Genomic DNA, 20,079 nt, shown 5'->3' on the forward strand with positions numbered 1-20,079 from the left:
TTTTGCCGACTAGAAGTGCATCATACACGACTATCAAAACAATCAAACCCAGGGAAATTCGAAGGAAATGATTATAAGAGTCAGCTAAAGTCGCTGACAATTTGCCCTAGCAGCGAGCCATGCCGGGCGTAGCAGTGCTGGGGACTAAGGGCGTGGTGCCTAAGCCCAAGGGTAAGTCGCCTGGGCGGGACTTTGCATGTTGTTTTGGGACGCTGGTAAACCTGCTACAAGCGGTTGTGAGCGACAACGCCATAACTTCAATGGTCTGTGTCGATGCGCAGCTCGCTTTGGAGCACGGCCTCAGCCGGTCGCACAGGATGCGACTGGCACGAGTGCTGAGGCCGCTGCACCAGCGGTCCAGGACGAGCCCACACAAGAGGGCTCCCAGGCGAGCGTGGTAGGTGGTGGATAGGACGAGGGAAAACGGGAAGGGGGGTTGTGCTGGCAGCGTGTGACGGTGCTACGTGCCCTGCGCAGTTCGACGAGGTGGAGAGCGACGAGGTGACGTATTCGCACCTCCTGCCCAAGGTCATGGCACCTTTCGAAACACGGTCCGGGGAGACGCCGCGCAAAGTGCTTATACAAAGGTGGGCGGGGCTTGCAGGGGCCCGGGTGGTGCACTGCTGGACGGTACGCTGGTCAGGCAGCAGGGCTGCCAGCCACGGGTAGCACAACAGCGCGGATCAGGTACACAGCCACTGCGAAGGGGACAGGGTGCGCGATGGCATCGCATGTTGGGCAAAATCATCGGCCGGGCTTAGACAGCGGGCGAGGAGGCAGATGCGGTCAGCACCACGCTGAGGCCCGGAGAGACGCATGCTGGGGCGCAGAGAGGTCAGAGGATTCGTCCTGGGTGCGCAGGCGGCGGCGGCAGTTTGCGGCTCAGGACGTGGCGGAGCTGGTGCATGGCGAGGGCGTGGCGCAGCCGCCGCAGGAGCTTTTCCCGCTTGAGGTGTTTGACAACACCAACTTCGAGTCGCGCATGCACCCGGAGTGGGTACCGCGGAGGCCAGGTGCGTGTCAGGCCCGTGAGTGAAACCACGCAGCTGCTGGGATGTGCACGCGGGCTCTTAATTGCAAGGAGGCTTGCATCAGCATCTGTTTTGCGGGGCATTACTAGCCTGGCCAAAGTCCTTGCATGGTGAGCGGCCGCAAACCCCCACCACGAAACCCGCAGGTGTGCCACTGACCTCGGGGCGGGCGCTGGTAGCGCACGACGACGGGACGGGGCACTCCGTGGTGGACTGGGTGCCGTGCACGGTTGTCGATTTCGACGAGGCCACCAACTCGTACGGCGTAACGCTGCATCAGCTGGCGCATTCCGGCAATGGGTCAGCGGAAGCAGACGCCGAGGACATGCACGTCATGTGGCTGCCCCGCGTCAAGGTGGGGGCAGGGAGTTGCACTGGGGGTCACTGCTCCGTAGCTGGGCTGCTGGGCTGCTGGAAAGAGGGGGAAACACGAGTACGGCCCATGAGGCAGCGGTAAGGGAGCCTCTTGACGGTCGGCATGTGGGCGCTGCCTGCACTCCGCAGGTGTGTTTCAGCGCGGAGGACCCGGCGCAGTTTGCGCGGCGGCACGCGGAGGCGCACCGCAGCCGTGCTCGGGCCGAGTCGTTGCTGCGGTACAACCTGTACGTGGACTCCATGCCCACGGACGACATCCCGCCGCTCACCAACGAGCAGGTGCGGGGATGCAGTGGGTGTGGTAGTGTTGGCGGGAGAGAGGAAGGGGTGCATGGGAGGGGTTCTCGGACAGGGGTGTGGTGAGGTATGGGGAGGATTCGTGCGTGCTCCCTGGCTCTTTCTGAGCTTGCCGCATCAACCGCATGCAGGTGAACCGTATGCTGAGCTTCGCTCTGAACAGCAAGAAGCTGAAGGACAAGCTGATGGACACCAGCGCGCTGATTGCGGAGGTGGGCGGTCAGAGCAGGAGGGCCTACAGCAATGAGCGGATGGCTATGTGGGCCGGAGCTGGGTTACGTGACTACACTGGCTGGGCATAGAATTAAGTAAACGCAAGGCATAGGCTTGATGCAACAAGCGCTTTATGCATTTGCAGGTGAACATCGAGTACGCGCGCACCATGAACAAAGTGGTGTTCGACACAGCGCTGACGGCGGCGCGCGCGGAGCGGGAGGCGGACGCAGAGGCGGCGGCGAACGGCGGCAGCGTGCGCCGCAGCACCAACGGCGGGGTTGCGGCGGCGGTGATGAACGTGGGCAAGCCGCCGGCGGCACCGGGTGCGCCGCTGATTCCCATCTTGGAGGACTTCCCTCGGGACCCCCCGAGGCCGGTGCCAGAGCGCGGCACGGTGCCGGTGGAGGGTGGCGCGGACTTCCCGCAGCAGTTTAGCGAGTTCAGCTTTAAGACGCTGCTGACCAAGACGGAAGTGATCATGGCCATCACGAAGATCAAGGTGGAGTGCGCCAAGGTGACCAAGATGTGCCTGTTCAACACGCACTACACCAAGTCAGCGCGCCTGGAGGAGCTGGAGCAGACGCAGGTGCGTGGCCATGTGTGTGGGCGTGGGCCGGATTCAAGTGGCTGGCCTGACAGCTGCTGTTGTCTATGCGTATCTCATCCATACAAACGGGAGGGCTGGGCTCAAGTACGAAACCGGTGGGCCCCGGTTGCAGGTTGCGGCCCTGGACAGCGCGGGCAACTACCTAAAGGACACGTGGTGTGTGGCGCTACGCAACGCCATCCGCAACAGCTTCAAGGACGTGGGCAAGGGCTGGTTCAACCTGGGCGAGGCCAGCATGGAGACCTACGAGTTCTCCAAGCTGCGCAAGTTCCTAACGCTGACGCGCTTTGTGATGGAGGACACAATGCGCGCGCTGGTGGAGGACAGCCTCGGCAAGTTCACGGGCTTCATCCAGAGCTGCTGCCCCGGCCGCGTGACGGTGCACTCCACCTCCAGCGTGGAAATCCTGGACGCCTCGTCGCCCGTGCCGGTGCCCGCCATCGGCCCCGGCCGCAAGCCGCCGCTGCTGGTGATGGACCTGGCCACCAACAAGGAGGCTACGCGCTTCGTGTACAGCACCCAGCCCGAGTCCATTGTTACCAAGATCATGGCGCTGTTCGATGCCGCCATCGGTGAGCGCACCAGGCTCTGTAGCGGCGGTGCCAGTTGCCGGTATTATTTGTGCAAACACGCCGTGTTTCATGCAGCTTTGGCAGTGTTGCAGCTTGCGTTTGCTTGCGCTCAGCACGTGCTGGTACAAGCCCGCTTCCTCGACGCGCCCAATCGCCCAATCCCCTTGCTCTTCCTCTTGTCCACAGGCCGCACGCAGGGCCTGCACACGCTGGAGCCGGCCATCATGGAGAACCTGTTCTGGGCCACGGCGCCTGTGCTGTCCACGGTGCACCAGCAGGAGGAGATTGTGGTGCGGCACCGCGAGCTGCTGCGCGCCGCGCTGTCGGCGGCGCTGGTGCCGCTGGAGGAGTACATGGCCAAGTTCGAGAAGTGAGCATGGGAGGCTTGACGGGGCAGGGCAATGTAGCAGGGGGGAAGCGTATGCAGAGGCCCGGTCAGCGTTGGGGAAGGGACATGCAAACGGGCGCCGTGTGGCCCAGCGGCGGTTGCAGCTCGGGTAGCTTACCGTATGTGCACAGCACACTGATACACATACGGTACTGAACCTGTGCCCGCCCCCACACGTGCAGGTACGTGCCGCTGCTGCAGCTGAACGTGGAGAGCTACGTGGCGGCGCTGGAGGCCAAGGGCGAGGAGCTGTCGCTGACGGAGGTGCGTGCCGAGATCAAGCGCGCCTCGGCCGACCTGGAGTCGCTAATGGAGTCGGTGCCCATCGGCATCTCGCTCGGGCTGGTGCAAATCAACCTGGTCAAGGTGGGTGCGCGGGCAGCCGCTGGCGTGTTGACAGCTGCATGCACGCAGGTGTGGTGCTCGCCAATGCGGGGCGTGTGCGTGCATGCAGTTCTTGTTGGAGCTGGGTAATTTAGGGTCATGCCCGTGTTGGCCCCTTGCCGTAAAGTTGCAGAACCTTATTTCGTTACGACGCAGACCCGCGAGCTGCTGGTGAAGAAGCAGGAGAAGCTGGTGGCGCTGCTCAAGGCGCTGGCTGCCCGCGTGCCACGCCGCGCCATGGCCTCTGTGTCCACCAAGTTCGCGGAGATTGACCGCGCACTGAAGGTAAGCGGGGGCGTTGTAAGTTGCAGGCATTCCACCAGCTAGGGCGGCCATGTGGCTGAAAAGGCAAACACTTAGGCGAGGCACAATGTGTCAGGCGCTCCAAAGCACTGGGCCCAGGACAACATTGCCGGGCACCGATTCGCCGCGCGCGCTTCTGCACGCTGAAAGCGCCTGCGCTTGCCTCCAAAATGCAACGCGTACCCATAGGCCAAGGCCAACAACCTTGAGGACGTGGACGAGCAGCGCCACTACATCGAGTCGCTGCCCAACAAGGTCTACGAACTCATGGCGGACGTGGAAGCGCAGCGCGGCTGGTACGAGCTGCTGGAGGGGATGCGCTACCTGCTGCCGGAGGAGGACCTGAAGGAGAAGTTCGCGGGTGAGAGCTGGGGCATGCGGCTGACGCGGCAGGCGGAGAAGCAGCTGGAGGTGCTGGCGGGCGACGAGGCGCGCTTCAAGGGCGAGATGATCACGGAGCAGGACATGTTCCGAGACACAATTGGCGACCTGCAGGTGGTGAGTAGCTACCGCACACAGTCTGGAGGCGAGGGGCTGTGTGAGCAAGCCACGGCATGTTTGGTGTGTGTGTTCTCCTGCGCGCTATTGCGGGCAAGCGGCACGGCTTGCAGGTTGCTTCTTGCCTTGTGCTTGCGCTCTAACGGTGCCGCCATTCTGCCCGACCTGTTGCTCGGCACCTGACCTTCTGCCGCTCCTGCGTGCAGCTGGTGAGCAACTTCGGCCTTTACACGGACCTGGGCAAGATGGAGGCGGTGGTGACGGAGGTCCGCTCGGTGGACGAGCGGCTGAAGAAGGCCGACCGCGACGCCGGCGTGTACAACAGCCGCGAGGCGCTGCTGGGGCTGCCGCCCACCGACTACTCGCCGCTCAAGAAGGTCATCGACACCTTTGAGCCCTTCCTGCAGGTGCGTGCACGCATGTTGGATTTTACGCCTGTGTGTGGGTAGCCTGCGCACATACCTATGTAGGGCTGCATCAGGAGTGATAAGGCCATACGCACCCGTGCCTGCCCTTCCCGTAACACGCATGTGCCTCCCCGCCCCCACCTCCATACTTGTTCCTTCACAGTTCTGGACCACCGCCAGCAACTGGCGCTCGCTGCACAAGAGCTGGATGCACGACTCGTGGGAGAAGCTGCACGGTGAGACGGTGGAGCGCGAGGTGACCAACGCCTACAAGGTGCTATTCAAGACCGCCAAGGTGTTTGGCCAGCGCGGCGGGCTGGACAAGTGCGCCGAGAACTGCGAGCTCATCCGTGAGGAGGTGGAGGCGTTCAAGAAGTTCGTGCCGCTGGTGCAGGTGCGAGCGGGCGGGCGCAGGTTCACCATGCCTTTCGTATGCTACGCATTGCTTGCATTTCCTGTCCATGCTTGCGGTTGGCTTGTGGTTGTGCTCGGGTACTGTGCGTGGCCAACCCGTGTCTTGGCTGTGCACAGGCGCTGCGCAACCCCGGCATGCGGGACCGGCACTGGGACCAGCTGTCGGCGCTGCTAGGCTTCAAGCTGCACCCCGACAAGACCTTCACCATGGCGGCGGCGGAGCAGATGGGGCTGCTGCAGCACCTGCAGGCCATCACCAAGGTCGCGGACGTGGCGGGCAAGGAGTACTCCATCGAGCAGGTGTGTGAGGACTCTGGGTGGAGGTTACCGCACGAGGTTACCGGCATGGAGCTGCTGCGGCTGGGTAAAAGCTACATAACCGACGCTGCTTTTGTTGCTTGCGTGCTTTTGTTCAATTACTTGCGCCACCGCGCTCGCGCTGCACCCACCCAGGCCCTGGACAAGATGCAGCGCGAGTGGGAGTCGGCGGAGATGCAGGTGCTGGACTACCGCGAGACCAAGACGTTCGTGATCAAGGTGGAGGAGCAGATCAGCCAGATGCTGGACGACCACATCGCCATGACGCAGTCCATGGCCTTCAGGTGCGTGTGTGTGGCTGCAGGGGCAGTGGAGGAAGGGAGGGAGGGAGGGAGGGAGGGAGGAGGGAGGAGGGAGGAGGGAGGGGCGCATGCGGCTGTGAGAGGTTGATAGCCGGTCCTCTTCCTAGCCCGTCTCGCTTTCCATTTGCTCACTTGCCGTCACTCCCTTGCCATGGCTTGCTCATCCGCCCACAGCCCCTACAAGAAGCCGTTTGAGGAGCGCATTGCCAAGTGGGAGCAGCAGCTGAGCCTGGTGAGCGAGATCCTGGACCAGTGGATCCAGCTGCAGCGGCAGTGGATGTACCTGGAGCCCATCTTTGGCAGTGAGGACATTATGCAGCAGCTGCCGCTGGAGGGCAAGCGCTTTGCTACCGTGGACCGCATGTGGCGCAAGACCACGGACGCCGCCAAGCGCAACCCGCTGCTGCTCAAGGTGCGTGCGTGTGTGCTTGGGTGGATTGCTGTGGCTGGGCCCGTGCCGTGACATGCGCGATTCGTTCTAGCTCACGCCACACCCTGCCGATTCTCCCCCACCTTTTTTCTTTCGCCACCACCACTGTACCCACAGGTGTGCTCGTCTCAGAAGCTGCTGGACTCGTTCATCGAGGCCAACAAGCTGCTGGAGAGCGTGCAGAAGGGCCTGGCCGACTACCTGGAGACCAAGCGCCTGGCCTTCGCGCGCTTTTTCTTCCTGTCGAACGACGAGCTGCTGCAGATCCTGTCGCAGACCAAGAACCCGCTGGCGGTGCAGCCGCACCTACGCAAGTGCTTTGAGGCCATTGAAAGCCTGGACTTTGCTCCCAACGGCGAAATTGGCGCCATGAACAGCCGCGAGAAGGAGAAGGTGCCGTTCGACAAGCCCATGATGCCGCAGGGCAACGTGGAGATTTGGCTGGGTGAGTTTGGTTGTTGTGCGCCTGCAGAGGCTTGGCCACGGGAGCAAGGGGGCGGCGCTGTGCCACACCACCTCTAGTGGCCAAGCTTTGGACCTGTCCCGCATGGCCCTACAACTGCCCCTACCCCGTCTCGCCCCGTCCTGCGCAGGCGAGGTGGAGCGGCGCATGCGCTTCAGTGTGCGGCACCAGGTGGTGCTGGCCGTGGCCGCCTACGCCACCACGCCGCGCAAGCAGTGGGTGCGCGACTGGCCGGCCATGGTGGTGCTGGCGGTGTCCGCCATCTACTGGAGCCGCGAGGTGGAGGAGGCCATCAGCGAGGGCTCCGTGCCCGCCTACCTGGACAAGTGCAGCGCCGACCTGCTGGACCTGACCGACCTGGTGCGCGGCCGCCTCAGCGGCCAGGAGCGCCTCACGCTGGGCGCGCTGATCACCATCGACGTGCACGCGCGCGACGTGGTTGCGGAGCTGGCGGAGGCAAAGATTAAGAACGTGAGTGCTCGGAAAGGGGCTGTGGGGTTGTACGGGCAGAGGCAGGGGGTGCGGTGGGTGCGAGGCAACCTGCTAGGGACGGGCGCGGTGGTGAAGGCGGGTGAGGCCACCATGCCTTCCTAGGGCTGTGGCGAGGTACAACGCGCAAGGGCGTACGGACAGCTCAACATGTGTTGTCAATGCCGCATGCTCAAGTATTCATTCCTGTCCTGCTGTTTGTGCCCGCAGCCCACTGACTTCGAGTGGGTGTCGCGCCTGCGCTACTACTGGCGCAACGACGACGTGTGCGTGGACATGGTGCAGGCCAGCATTGCGTACGGGTGAGCACGTACACTGCTGTTTTGGAAGGAAACAGCATGCCGTGGCACGAACCCTGCACCGTTTCTCAGCGCTCCAACTCGCTCCCTTTCATCCCTCCCTCATGCCTACGCCCGCTTCTCACGCCCGCCCCTCACCCCTATTGCCACGCACAGCTACGAGTACCTGGGCAACACACCGCGCCTGGTCATCACGCCGCTGACGGACCGCTGCTACATGACGCTCATGAGCGCAATGCACATGAACCTGGGCGGTGCGCCCGCTGGCCCCGCCGGCACCGGCAAGACGGAGACCACCAAGGACCTGGCCAAGGCGCTGGCCAAGCAGTGCGTGGTGTTCAACTGCTCCGACGGCCTGGACTACCAGGTGCGAGCTGCGGATCTCTGTGTTGGGCCCTGTGTCTGCCCCACCTCGGCGCGGCTGTGACGCCCACATCCATTACCGTAGCAACCATAGCCCCATACCCAACGTCTTAACCTTCTGCTCACCACCCCCAGGCCATGGCCAAGTTCTTCAAGGGCCTGGCCAGCAGCGGCGCCTGGGCCTGCTTCGACGAGTTCAACCGCATCGATCTGGAGGTGCTGTCGGTGGTGGCGCAGCAGATCCTCACCATCCAGTTGGCCATCCAGGCCAAGGTGAAGCGTTTTATCTTCGAGGACACGGAGATCGACCTCAACCCCGCCTGCAGCGTCTACATCACCATGAACCCCGGCTACGCCGGCCGCTCCGAGCTGCCCGACAACCTCAAAGCGCTGTTCCGCCCCTGCGCCATGATGGTGCCCGACTACGCTCTCATTGCGGAGATTTGCCTGTACAGCTATGGCTACAAGAACGGCAAGGACCTGGCTCGCAAGATGGTTGCTACGTTCAAGCTGTGCTCGGAGCAGCTGTCCAGCCAGGACCACTACGACTACGGCATGCGCGCCGTCAAGTCCGTCATTACCGCCGCCGGCAACCTCAAGCGCGAATTCCCGGATGACGATGAGGAGGTGCTGCTGCTGCGCGCGCTGCGCGACGTCAATGTGCCCAAGTTCCTGTCCCACGACCTGCCACTGTTTGACGGCATCATCACCGACCTGTTCCCAGGCGTTAAGATGCCCGAGGTGGACTACAACAGCCTGTTGAAGGCGCTGGACGAGTCGTGCGGAGAGCTGGGCATTCAGCCGGTGGAGTCGTTCGTGGGCAAGGTGATCCAGCTGTACGAGACCACCATCGTGCGCCACGGCCTGATGTTGGTGGGGCCTACCATGGGCGGCAAGACCTGCTGCTACCGGTCGCTGCAGAAGGCCATGACCAAGCTGGCGGCGGCGGGCGATAGCAAGTGAGTGCATGGTCTTCTGTGTGTGGTGTGGACACGGGGGAATGGAAAGGGAAAGGGAAAGGGAGGGAAGGAAGGGAGGCAGGAAAGCGGGCCATGGTGCCACGTAGCGCCTGACTGCTGCTTCTCACGTGTTGCCTGCTTCCAACCTCGACTTTTCCCGTCACCAATCCGCTTGCTCCCTGGCAGGTACGAGCGCGTGCGTGTGGTGGCGCTTAACCCCAAGTCCATCACTATGGGCCAGCTGTACGGCGAATTCGATGAGAACACGCACGAGTGGACGGACGGCGTGCTGGCCTGCTACATGCGTGAATGCTCGGAGGACACCAAGCCCGACAAGAAGTGGATCATGTTCGACGGCCCCGTGGACGCGGTGTGGATTGAGAACATGAACACCGTACTGGACGACAACAAGAAGCTGTGCCTGGTGAGCGGCGAGATCATCCAGCTCAGCGCCAGCATGACCATGATGTTCGAGGTAGAGGACCTGGCGGTGGCGTCACCCGCCACCGTGTCGCGCTGCGGCATGGTGTACATGGAGCCGACGGCGCTGGGGCTGGAGCCGCTGCTCACGTCGTGGCTGGCACGGCTGCCGCCGGGCGGTGTGGCTGAGAACTCAGGCAAGCTGGGCGCCATCTTCAACGCGCTGGTGCCGGACGCGCTGCGCTTCCTGCGCAAGAACCTGAAGGAGACAGTCACCACCGTGAACAACAACCTGGTGGCCTCGTGCTTCGGGCTGATGGACTCATTGACGAAGCCCTTCGTGCGCGGCGAGGGTGAAGACCCGCTCACCGCCGATGAGAAGGTCAAGCTGGGCGGCTTCCTGCCCAGCCTGATGCTGTTCAGCATCGTGTGGAGCCTGGGCGCTTCCTGCGACAAGGCCGGCCGCACGCTGTTCGATGAGTGGTTCCGCAAGCACGCGGCGGAGTGCGGGCTGCCGCTGGAGGGCGCCATGTTCCCGGGCGAGGGCACCGTGTACGACTGGGTGTACGACACGGACGGCACGTTTGCGGAGGGCGGCGCGCCGGGCTGGGTGGGCTGGATGGCCACGGTGCCGGAATTCAAGTGCGACCCGGACCGGCCATTCTCGGAGATTATTGTGCCCACCGCCGACACGGTGCGGTACACGTACGTGGTGGACAAGCTGGTAGCCAACCAGCGCCACGTCCTGTGCGTGGGTGAGACCGGCACCGGCAAGACGCTCAACGTGTCCAACAAGCTGCTGAACGACATGCCGCCGGAGGTGCAGCCAGTGTTCATGACGTTCTCGGCGCGCACTTCGGCGAACCAGACGCAAGACATCATCGACGCAAAGATGGACAAGCGGCGCAAGGGCGTGTTCGGCCCGCCCGCCGGCAAGCGGGTGAGTGGACTAGTGGGGTGGGTGGATTATGGGTTTGCATTCATGCGGTGTTCCTGATTCACAGCAACCCCTCCTTCCTTGCTTCACGGCCCCCCAACGCTGTTTCTGACCCCACCCGCGCCTCCTCGGCCTGCTTTCGCGCGCTCTTCCTCGCAGATGGTCATCTTCATTGACGACCTGAACATGCCGCAGCGCGAGAAGTACTTTGCGCAGCCGCCCATTGAGCTGCTGCGCCAGTGGATGGACCACGGCGGTTGGTACGAGCGCAAACCGCCCTGCCCCTTCCGCACCATCGTGGACACGCAGTTCGTGGCGGCCATGGGCCCGCCCGGCGGCGGCCGCAACCCGGTCACCAACCGCCTGCTGCGCCACTTCAACTTCATCTCCTTCACTGAGATGTCGGACAGCAGCGTCAGCCGCATCTTCACCACCATCCTTGGCGCCTTCTTCCGCAAGTACTTTGGCGACGCCATACAGGCGCTCACAGACCCCGTGGTCACCGCCACCGTGCGCCTCTACAACTCCATTCGTGCCGAGCTGCTGCCCACGCCAACGCGCTCGCACTACACCTTCAACCTGCGTGATCTGTCCAAGGTGGTGCAGGGCGTGATGCGCGCGGACCCGCGCTCAACCGGCGACTCCAAGCAGGTGCTGTCGCTGTGGCTGCACGAGTGCAGCCGCGTGTTTGAGGACCGCCTGATCAACGACGAGGACCACGGCTGGTTCCGGGCGCGGCAGGAGGCGCTGCTCACAGAGAACTTCGGGCTGGGCTACGGGGACGTGGTCACATCGGAGCGCCTCATCTTTGGAGATTTCATGGTGCCAGGTGAGGTGCTGCGGCGTGGGGAGCTGGAGGGAAGCGGCGTGTGGGGCTGCACATTTGCTCTGCACACAAGGAAAGGCAAGGGAGGGACACCGAAGCTGTGCGCATGCACGGGCACGGGACAGAAGGAAAGCATTCCTACGGTGAAGCACTGCGCCTGGCCGCGCACTTGCTTCCACTCTTCCTCTCACCTTTGCTTTCCTGGCCCTGCCCACCTTCCCTCTGCCTGGCCAGGCGCCGACCCGCGCGTGTACTCCCAGATCACCGACATGCCCAAGCTGGTCAAGGTGGTGGAGGAGTACCTGGAGGACTACAACTCGGTGTCCTCGGCGCCCATGAAGCTGGTCATGTTCCTGGACGCCATAGAGCACGTCAGCCGCATCACACGGTGAGCGGGAGCCGGGAGGGCTGGACTGTCGTGCTAGGGAGAAGTAAGGCTCGGAGACTGTGGGAATGAGGGTGCGGGGGCAGCGGCAGTTAACAGGCGCACCTGTAATGGAGGCACAATAAACAGGGTAATGGGTTTCCGTAACGTACCCGCTTTCTGACGCCTCCTTGCCCACGTGCTCATCGACTCGCAGCGTGATCCGGCTGCCGCTGGGTAACGCTCTGCTGCTGGGCGTGGGCGGCAGCGGCCGCCAGAGCCTGACGCGGCTGGCGGCCTACATGGAGGAGTACGACGTGGTGCAGATCGAGATCGCCAAGGGGTGAGGCGGAAAGGCCCGTGAGGTTGCGGCTGGGCACTCGGGGAAAGGGCATCGGCCCAACGGGTTTAGGCTTGTGCGGCCCCACCTCTCTATGCGGTTGCACTAAAACCCATCAGCGCAAACCCCAAACCCGGCCTGGCTTCCATCCACCTACAACCATTTACCCTTCACGTTCGGGCCCTTACTCTCCCTTCCCTCGCAATCCCCGCCGCCTCTCCCTCCTCTCTCCGCAGCTACGGCTCCAATGAGTGGCGTGACGACCTGCGCAAGGTGCTGCGCAAGACCGGCCTGGACGGGCGCGACACGGTGTTCCTGTTCACGGACACGCAGATCGTGCAGGAGAACTTCCTGGAGGACATCAACAACATCCTCAACAGCGGCGAGGTGCCCAACCTGTGGGGCAACGACGACCAGGAGGCCATCGCCAACGCCATGCGGCCGCTCATGGCCGCCGCGGGCCTGCCCATCACCAAGATGGGCATTTCCACCTTCTTCATCAACCGCGTGCGCTCCTACCTGCACGTGGTCCTGTGCTTCAGCCCCATCGGCGACGCCTTCCGCCAGCGCCTGCGCATGTTCCCTAGCTTGGTCAACTGCTGCACCATCGACTGGTTCCGGGAGTGGCCGGAGGAGGCTCTGCGCAGCGTGGCCGACTCGTTCTATGGTGACGTGGACTTTGGCGACGACACCGGCGCCATTATGGCCGGCGTGGTGGACTGCTGCGTGGGCGTGCACCAAAGCGTGGAGAAGAAGAGCAAGAAGTTCTACGACGAGCTGCGCCGCTACAACTACGTGACGCCGACGTCGTACCTGGAGCTGCTCACCACGTTCATCAAGCTGCTGGGCGAGAAGCGCACGGAGATTGCGGAGAAGCGGCGGCGGCTGGAGGTGGGCCTGCAGAAGCTGCTGAACACGGCGGGGCAGGTAGAGGTGATGCAGAAGGAGCTTCAGGAGCTGCAGCCGGTGCTGGCGGCCACCGCCAAGGAGGTGGAGGACATGATGGTGGTGATCACCAACGACAAGAAGGAGGCGGACGAGACCAAGAAGCAGGTGGAGCAGCAGGAGAAGGACGCCAACGAGCAGGCGGCGCGCGCCAAGCAGATTGCCGAGGACGCGCAGCGCGACCTGGACGAGGCGCTGCCCGCACTGGAGCGTGCGCTGGAGTCACTCAAGAACCTGAGCCGCAATGACATTGTGGAGGTCAAGTCGCTTCAGAACCCTCCCGCTGGCGTGCGCACGGTGATGGACGCCACCTGCATTATGTTTGATGAGAAGCCAAAGATGAAGGACGACCCGGCAAACGTGGGCAAGAAGGTGCCAGACTACTGGGAGCCGGCCAAGAAGCTGCTGAACGACCCCACCAAGTTCCTGGAGAGCCTGTTCTCCTACGACAAGGACAACATCCCGGATCACGTCATCAAGAAGATTGAGCCCTACATCCAGGTGTGTGGGAGGTGCAGGGAAAGTACACGAGGAACAAGGGCGCAATCCGGCTGTGCTGAAAGGCAAGGCAGCACTCCCTTCCGTCCTCGGCATGCGTGCCCCGCATCCCGCGGCCAGCCATCCACACACCACACCAAACCTCCCCGCCCCCCCCATTTCCCCACCTAAACTCCCCTCCCCTTCCCTTCCTCCCCGCTGCACTTCCCCCGTGCAGCGCGATGACTTCACGCCCGAGGCCATCAGCAAGGTGTCCAAGGCGTGCACCTCCATCTGCATGTGGGTGCGTGCCATGTACGTCTACCACAACGTCGCGCTGTCCGTGGCGCCCAAGCGCGCCGCGCTGGCCGCCGCCCAGGAGCAGCTGAACGAGACCATGGAGCAGCTGCGGGCGGCGCAGGCCAAGTTGAAGGCGGTGGAGGAGAAGATCGCCACGCTGGAGGCGCAGTACGAGGAAGCCCTGGCGAAGAAGGCACAGCTGGCGCAGCAGGTGCTGCGCTGCACGGTGCAGCTGCAGCGCGCCGACAAGCTGATTGGCGGGCTGGGCGGCGAGCGCGTCCGCTGGCAGGCCACGGTGGACCAGCTGGCGGACGACCTGATTAACGTGGTGGGCGATGTGGTGATCAGCGCGGCCACCATTGCGTACAGCGGCCCCTTCACGCCGCTGTACCGCTCCTCGCTGGTGCACGAGTGGAGCGGCTTCCTGGAGGCCGCCAAGGTGCCGGCCACCAAGGGCACCAACCTGCTCAGCACGCTGCAGGTGGGAGGGCGGGGTGTTTGGGAGAGGGAAGGGAAGGGACAGGGAAGGGAAGGGAAGGGAAGGGAAGGGAAGGGAAGGGATGGGAAGGGAAGGGAAGGGAAGGGAAGGGAAGGGAAGGGAAGGGAAGGGAAGGGAAGGGAAGGGAAGGGAAGGGACGGGACGGGACGGGACGGGAAGGGAAGGGAAGGGACGGGAAGGGACGGTGGAAGGGATGGCGGAAGGGAAGACGGAAGGAAGGCGGAAGAGAGAGCAGACGGGAAAGCAGACGGGAAGATGAAATAAAACAGGGGCAGACGGGAGGGCGGAAGAAAGGGCGGTATTGTTCGAGGGCTTTGTCGTCAACTCGCCATGCGACGCGTGACCTGTTCCATTCCGTGACTTCAGCCATTTCCTCATGCCCGTCCCCTGCTATAACCGCCTGCGCCACACCTACCTCCGTCCCACACACAGGACCCTGTCAAGGTCCGCGCCTGGACCATTGCCGGCCTGCCCACTGACACGCTGAGCGTCGAGAACGGCATCATCGTGTCCAAGGCGCGGCGCTGGCCGCTCATGATCGACCCGCAGGGCCAGGCCAACAAGTGGATCAAAAACATGGAGCGCGAGAGCGGCCTGGATGTGATTAAGCTGAGCGACAAAGACTTCCTGCGCACTCTGGAGAACGGCGTGCGCTTTGGGCGTGCCGTGCTGCTCGAGAACATTGGCGAGACGCTGGATGCTGCGCTGGAGCCGCTGCTGCTCAAGCAGACATTCAAGCAGGGTGGCAGCGAGGTGATCAAGATTGGTGACAACATCATCCCCTACCACCCCGATTTCCGCTTCTACATGACCACCAAGCTGCGCAACCCGCACTATGCGCCCGAGGTGTCGGTGAAGGTGTCGCTGCTCAACTTCTTCGTGACGCCGGAGGGCCTGGAGGACCAGCTGCTGGGCACGGTGGTGACGCAGGAGCGCCCCGACCTCGCCAACCTCAAGGTGCGTGTGGGCGTTCGTGTATGCCAGCGCGCGCGTGTGTGTATATGTGTGCCGAGAACGCGAAAGGGTAAAGGATCGACACTGTGTGTGTGTGTGTGTGTGTGTGTGTGTGTGTGTGTGTGTGTGCGCACGCATGCGTGCATGCTGGGGCGGGGCGCGGGGACATCAGGGAAGGGGAGTGGTGGCCGGGTGTGCCAGGAGGGGAAGCTGCAAGCCTGATTGTGCGGCTAATCCTCTGTTGCTTTCTACCTGTACATACGCACACCCCGGGGCCACCACTCACTTTCTCCTGCCCTCTTCCTCTGCCCACCTGTATTCCCGCCTCTCCCGCCTCCACCCCACAGAGCCAGCTGGTGGTGTCCAACGCCAAGATGAAGAAGGAGCTGTCCGACATTGAGGACCGCATCCTGCAGCTGCTGTCCGCATCCTCTGGCGAGATCCTGGATGACGAGGAGCTTATCAACACGCTGGCGCAGTCCAAGGTCACCTCCAACGAAATCTCGGCAAAGGTGGCGGAGGCGGAGGCCACGGAGCGTGAGATTGATGAGACGCGCGAGCTGTACCGGCCGGTGGCGCTGCGCGCCTCGCTGCTGTTCTTCGCCATCTCCGACCTGGCGCTGGTGGACCCCATGTACCAGTACTCCCTGGCCTGGTTCATCTCGCTCTTCATCCGGTGAGTGTGTATTAGACGTGTGGTATGCATGGCTAAGGCCGGGCTGCAGTGGATGAGCTAGCGGTGTGTTTGGGCGTAGGGAGCCCTGGCGTGCATGATGTGAGAGGAAGGCGAGCGGGAAGGAAGGGATGAGCAGGAAGAGCTGGGGGCGGGGCAAGGAACGGGTCTGTGTGTTGTGGAGGTCGACAAGGCGGCGGGCAGCATGCAGTGGCGTATGTGCCTGGCCAGGTGTAAGGGAAGCTAGCGCATAGTTTGCGTGCCTATACCGTATTCTGACGGCTGTGTCCCGAATGCCTGTGCCTGGCTTTGCAGCGGCATTGAGGAGGCGCCCAAGGCTGCCAGTGTGGAGGAGCGCGGCCACAACCTGAACGAGTACTTCACCTACTCGCTCTACGTCAACATCTGCCGCTCACTGTTCGAGGCTCACAAGCTAATGTTCTCGCTGCTGCTGACCATCAAGATCCTGCAGAACCGCAACATGATTGATGGCCGCGAGTGGCGCTTCCTGTTGGCCGGCCCCACCACCAGCGAGCTGAGCCAGCCCAACCCCGCGCCCGACTGGCTCACGGACAAGGCCTGGAACGAGCTGCTCAACCTCAGTCACCTGCCCACGTTCAAGGGCTTTGCGGGTGAGAGATGAGGGCTTTGCAGGCCTGCCGAAGCCCGAAGGCAATACCAGCATGCCCCCCGCTCTTCGCGTGCCGATTGCATTTACTTGGCTCACCCACACCTGCTTACTGTTAGCGTGCGTACCGACCAACCCTTCCCCATCCCTCCCGCCGCACAGACCACGTGGCCGCCAACCTGCCCCACTACCGCGCCATCTTCGACTCCAACGATGCGCACGAGCTGCCGCTGGCACCGCCGTGGGAGGACAAGCTGGACACCTTCCAAAAGCTGTCCTTCCTGCGCTGCCTGCGCCCCGACAAGGTCACGGGCGCGGTGCAGGCGTTTGTGAGCCAGCACCTGGGCCAGCGCTTCATCGAGCCGCCGCCCTTTGACTTGGCCACCTGCTACAAGGAGTCCAGTCCGTCCGTGCCGCTCATCTTCGTGCTCAGCCCCGGCGCTGACCCCATGGCGGGTGAGTGGCTGCCCAGGCACACGTCCTGTTCCTGCTGCTTGCCGTTTTGCGCGCAGGGCTCCCTGCTCTCCGCCTTGCCCAACAAACCAACTGCCGTCCCTTGCTGCGTCACACAGACCTGCTGAAGCTTGCGGAGGACATGAAATTCAGCCGCAAGTTTGAGAAGGTGTCGCTGGGCCAGGGCCAGGGCCCCAAGGCCGAGAAGCTGCTGGAGGCGGGCATGGAGCGCGGCATCTGGGTGTGCCTGCAGAACTGCCACCTGGCGGTCAGCTGGATGCCAACGCTTGAGCGCATCGTGGAGGGCATCCAGCCCGACCGCGTGCACAAGGACTTCCGGCTGTGGCTCACGTCCATGCCCAGCCCCGACTTCCCGGTGGCCATCCTGCAGAACGGCGTCAAGATGACGCTGGAGCCGCCCAAGGGCCTCAAGTCCAACCTGGTCCGCCAGTACAACCGCCTCACGGACGCCTACCTGGCCGCCTCCTCCAAGCCGGAGGACTGGCGGCGGCTGGTGTTCGGGCTGTGCCTGTTCCACGCCGTCATCCAGGACAGGCGCAAGTTCGGGCCGCTGGGCTGGAACATCCGCTACGACTTTACGGACGGCGACCTCAACGTGTCGCTGGCGCAGCTGCAAGAGTATTTGGACAAGTACGAGGTGATTCCGTTCAAGGTGCTGCGCTTCTTGTTCACGGAAATCAACTACGGCGGCCGCGTGACGGACGACAAGGACCGCCGCCTGATCAACAACCTCATCTATACCTTCTGTGGGCCCAGCGTGCTCGAGGTGAGGCTGAGAGGGGCGGGGCAGATACGCTATGTATATGGTAGCCAATACACTTCGCCGTCTCACTCTGCGCTTGCGAACTCAGATAACAGCAACATGAGGTATGGCCGTGAGGTATGGCTTGAGGATCCGAACCCCCACAGCTTCAACCGCCCCGGCTTTCCTCACACTGCCCCGCCCCCCGCTCCCGCTTTACCCACCACGCAGCCCGGCTACGCATTTAGCCCCAGCGGCACCTACGCCACGCCGCCCGAGGCCGTGGTGTCGGTGCGAGACCACCTGGAGCTGCTGCGCGCTTACCCCATCGTGCCCAAGCCCGAGATCTTTGGCCTGCACGAGAATGCCGACATCACGTGCGACCAGAACGAGACGTACGACATGTTCTCCACCGTGCTCAGCCTGCAGCCGCGCGTTGCCAGCGGCGCCGGCCAGAGCCAGGAGGCCGTCATCGGCGCGCTGGCCGCGGACATCCTGGGCCGGCTGCCGGAGCTGTTTGACGTGGACGCCGTGATTGAGCGCTACCCCACCACCTACAAGGAGTCCATGAACACGGTGCTGACGCAGGAGTGCATCCGCTACAACGCGCTGCTGGCGGTGATGAAGCGCAGCCTGGGCGAGACCATCAAGGCGCTCAAGGGCCTGGTGGTGATGAGCCCCGAGCTGGAGGGCGTGGCCTACAGCATGTACGACAACCAGGTGCCGGAGCTGTGGGCCTCGCGCGCCTACCCCTCGCTCAAGCCGCTGTCGGCATGGGTGGTGGACCTGCTGGAGCGCTGCGCCTTCATCAGCGGCTGGGTGGACAAGGGCACGCCGCCCGTGTACTGGATCAGCGGCTTCTTCTTCCCGCAGGCTTTCCTCACCGGCACGCTGCAGAACTTCGCGCGCAAGTACACCTACCCCATCGACACCGTGTCGTTCGGCTTCAAGGTGATGGACGCGCTGGATGAGGGCGCCGTGGTGTCCGGACCCGAGGACGGCTGCTTCATTCGCGGGCTGTTCATGGAGGGCGCGCGCTGGGACAACCAGGTGAGGCGTGGTCCGCACGCATATCCACCGCTGCATTGCGACGCCGCTGCCTGTTGCACCCGTGTGGGGGCTGCCGAGCTGGCCTACTTGTGTGTGCACCACGCGTCCCGCCGGCTCTAATCGCCATCCCTCCTTTCCACACCCCTCACCACAGACGCACGTCATTGCGGAGTCTCGGCCCAAGGAGCTGTTCACGGAGATGCCGATTGTGTGGCTCAAGCCCGAGCAGCACCGCAAGAAGCCCGAGCAGCCGGCGGAGGGCGACGCCTCGGGCAGCATTGGAGTTTATGACTGCCCCGTGTACAAGACGCTGACGCGCGCCGGCACGCTGTCCACCACCGGCCATTCCACCAACTTCGTCATGTACCTGGAGCTGCCATCCGACAAGCCGCAGGGCCACTGGATCAACCGCGGCGTGGCGCTGTTCACTGGGCTCGCGTTTTAAGGAGGCGTTGCTTGTGCAGTGTGGTGCGTGGTGTGTGTGCCTGCGGCGGTATGTGGTGTTGATGCTTGAGGATGTACTTTGTGGCAGGTATCCCCGTACAGGCAGGGTGCTGACGGTCCTCCAGGGAGAAGCGTGGGGTGTGCACAACTGCGTGCGATAGGAAACAAATAGGACAGGGAAGGACTTACAATACAACGCAGGACCAAAGCTGTGGGTATGAGGAGTTTGGGGTCCTTACAGGCAGGAGAACGGGGTGCAACAGTCGTGTATGCCATACTTGATTGCCTATGGCCTTGATGGTAAGATTTGGAAATTGCCGCTGCGCTGCACCACGCTATGTGGCCAGGGAAATCGGGGGTTTGCATTGGACCCGGCTAATACGATGAGTGGTCGTCTGTGCTAGGCGAAAGCCCAACGCATGGTTTGCGTGTGGGACGCCGCGTTGGCGAGAGCCACGGATGGCCCTATTACACCATGGGGCATGTCGCACCCGTGGAGGGCACTGTAAGCATTTGCACGGACGATGACTAAGGCATTGAGTGCCTGTGCGGGGTTCGGAACGACGCCATCGGGTGTGCAGGTGTGAGCAACCGGGTAGCTGGTGCCGTGTGTGCCAGGCGGGACGCTGCATACCGGCAGACTCACGCCAGTGGACGCTTTGCCAGGCATGGGACGCTGTGCGCTTTGATCTCATCCACTACACATGGTAGGATGTCACGAATGCAGCCACCAACCAAGGCCGAAGTCGAGCGTCACTACTATCAATCTTGTCCTTAATGGTCCTACCTGTGAATTCCACGGAAGCCGGCCGGCCTTGCTGCCATAGCCAACATCTGCAAACGTCAGTCCAAACACACGGCATACACTGGTCAGCGACGCGGCTTCGTGAC

General features: G+C 63.2%; 1 protein-coding gene across 1 annotated transcript; it reads left to right on the forward strand.

The window, feature by feature from the left end:
- The first annotated feature begins 15 nt into the window (after positions 1–15).
- CHLRE_09g392282v5 (uncharacterized protein) lies at positions 16–19,957 on the forward strand. The gene is made up of 36 exons (XM_043065630.1): positions 16–171; positions 282–397; positions 478–587; positions 862–1,013; positions 1,178–1,386; positions 1,536–1,685; positions 1,835–1,915; positions 2,062–2,505; positions 2,639–3,098; positions 3,285–3,468; positions 3,669–3,852; positions 4,027–4,155; positions 4,363–4,671; positions 4,878–5,078; positions 5,242–5,472; positions 5,610–5,792; positions 5,946–6,094; positions 6,287–6,524; positions 6,660–6,987; positions 7,136–7,476; positions 7,705–7,796; positions 7,950–8,160; positions 8,292–9,115; positions 9,302–10,475; positions 10,632–11,301; positions 11,533–11,686; positions 11,880–12,005; positions 12,239–13,448; positions 13,663–14,205; positions 14,656–15,180; positions 15,525–15,853; positions 16,166–16,482; positions 16,641–16,934; positions 17,051–17,718; positions 17,926–18,744; positions 18,899–19,957. The coding sequence occupies exons 1-36, from the start codon at positions 120–122 to the stop codon at positions 19,187–19,189; spliced, it is 12,498 nt and encodes a 4,165-aa protein (XP_042921182.1). The 5' UTR covers positions 16–119; the 3' UTR covers positions 19,190–19,957.
- The last annotated feature ends 122 nt before the right edge of the window (positions 19,958–20,079 follow it).

This window comes from Chlamydomonas reinhardtii, chromosome 9, assembly GCF_000002595.2.
Source record: "Chlamydomonas reinhardtii strain CC-503 cw92 mt+ chromosome 9, whole genome shotgun sequence".
Taxonomy (NCBI): domain Eukaryota; kingdom Viridiplantae; phylum Chlorophyta; class Chlorophyceae; order Chlamydomonadales; family Chlamydomonadaceae; genus Chlamydomonas; species Chlamydomonas reinhardtii.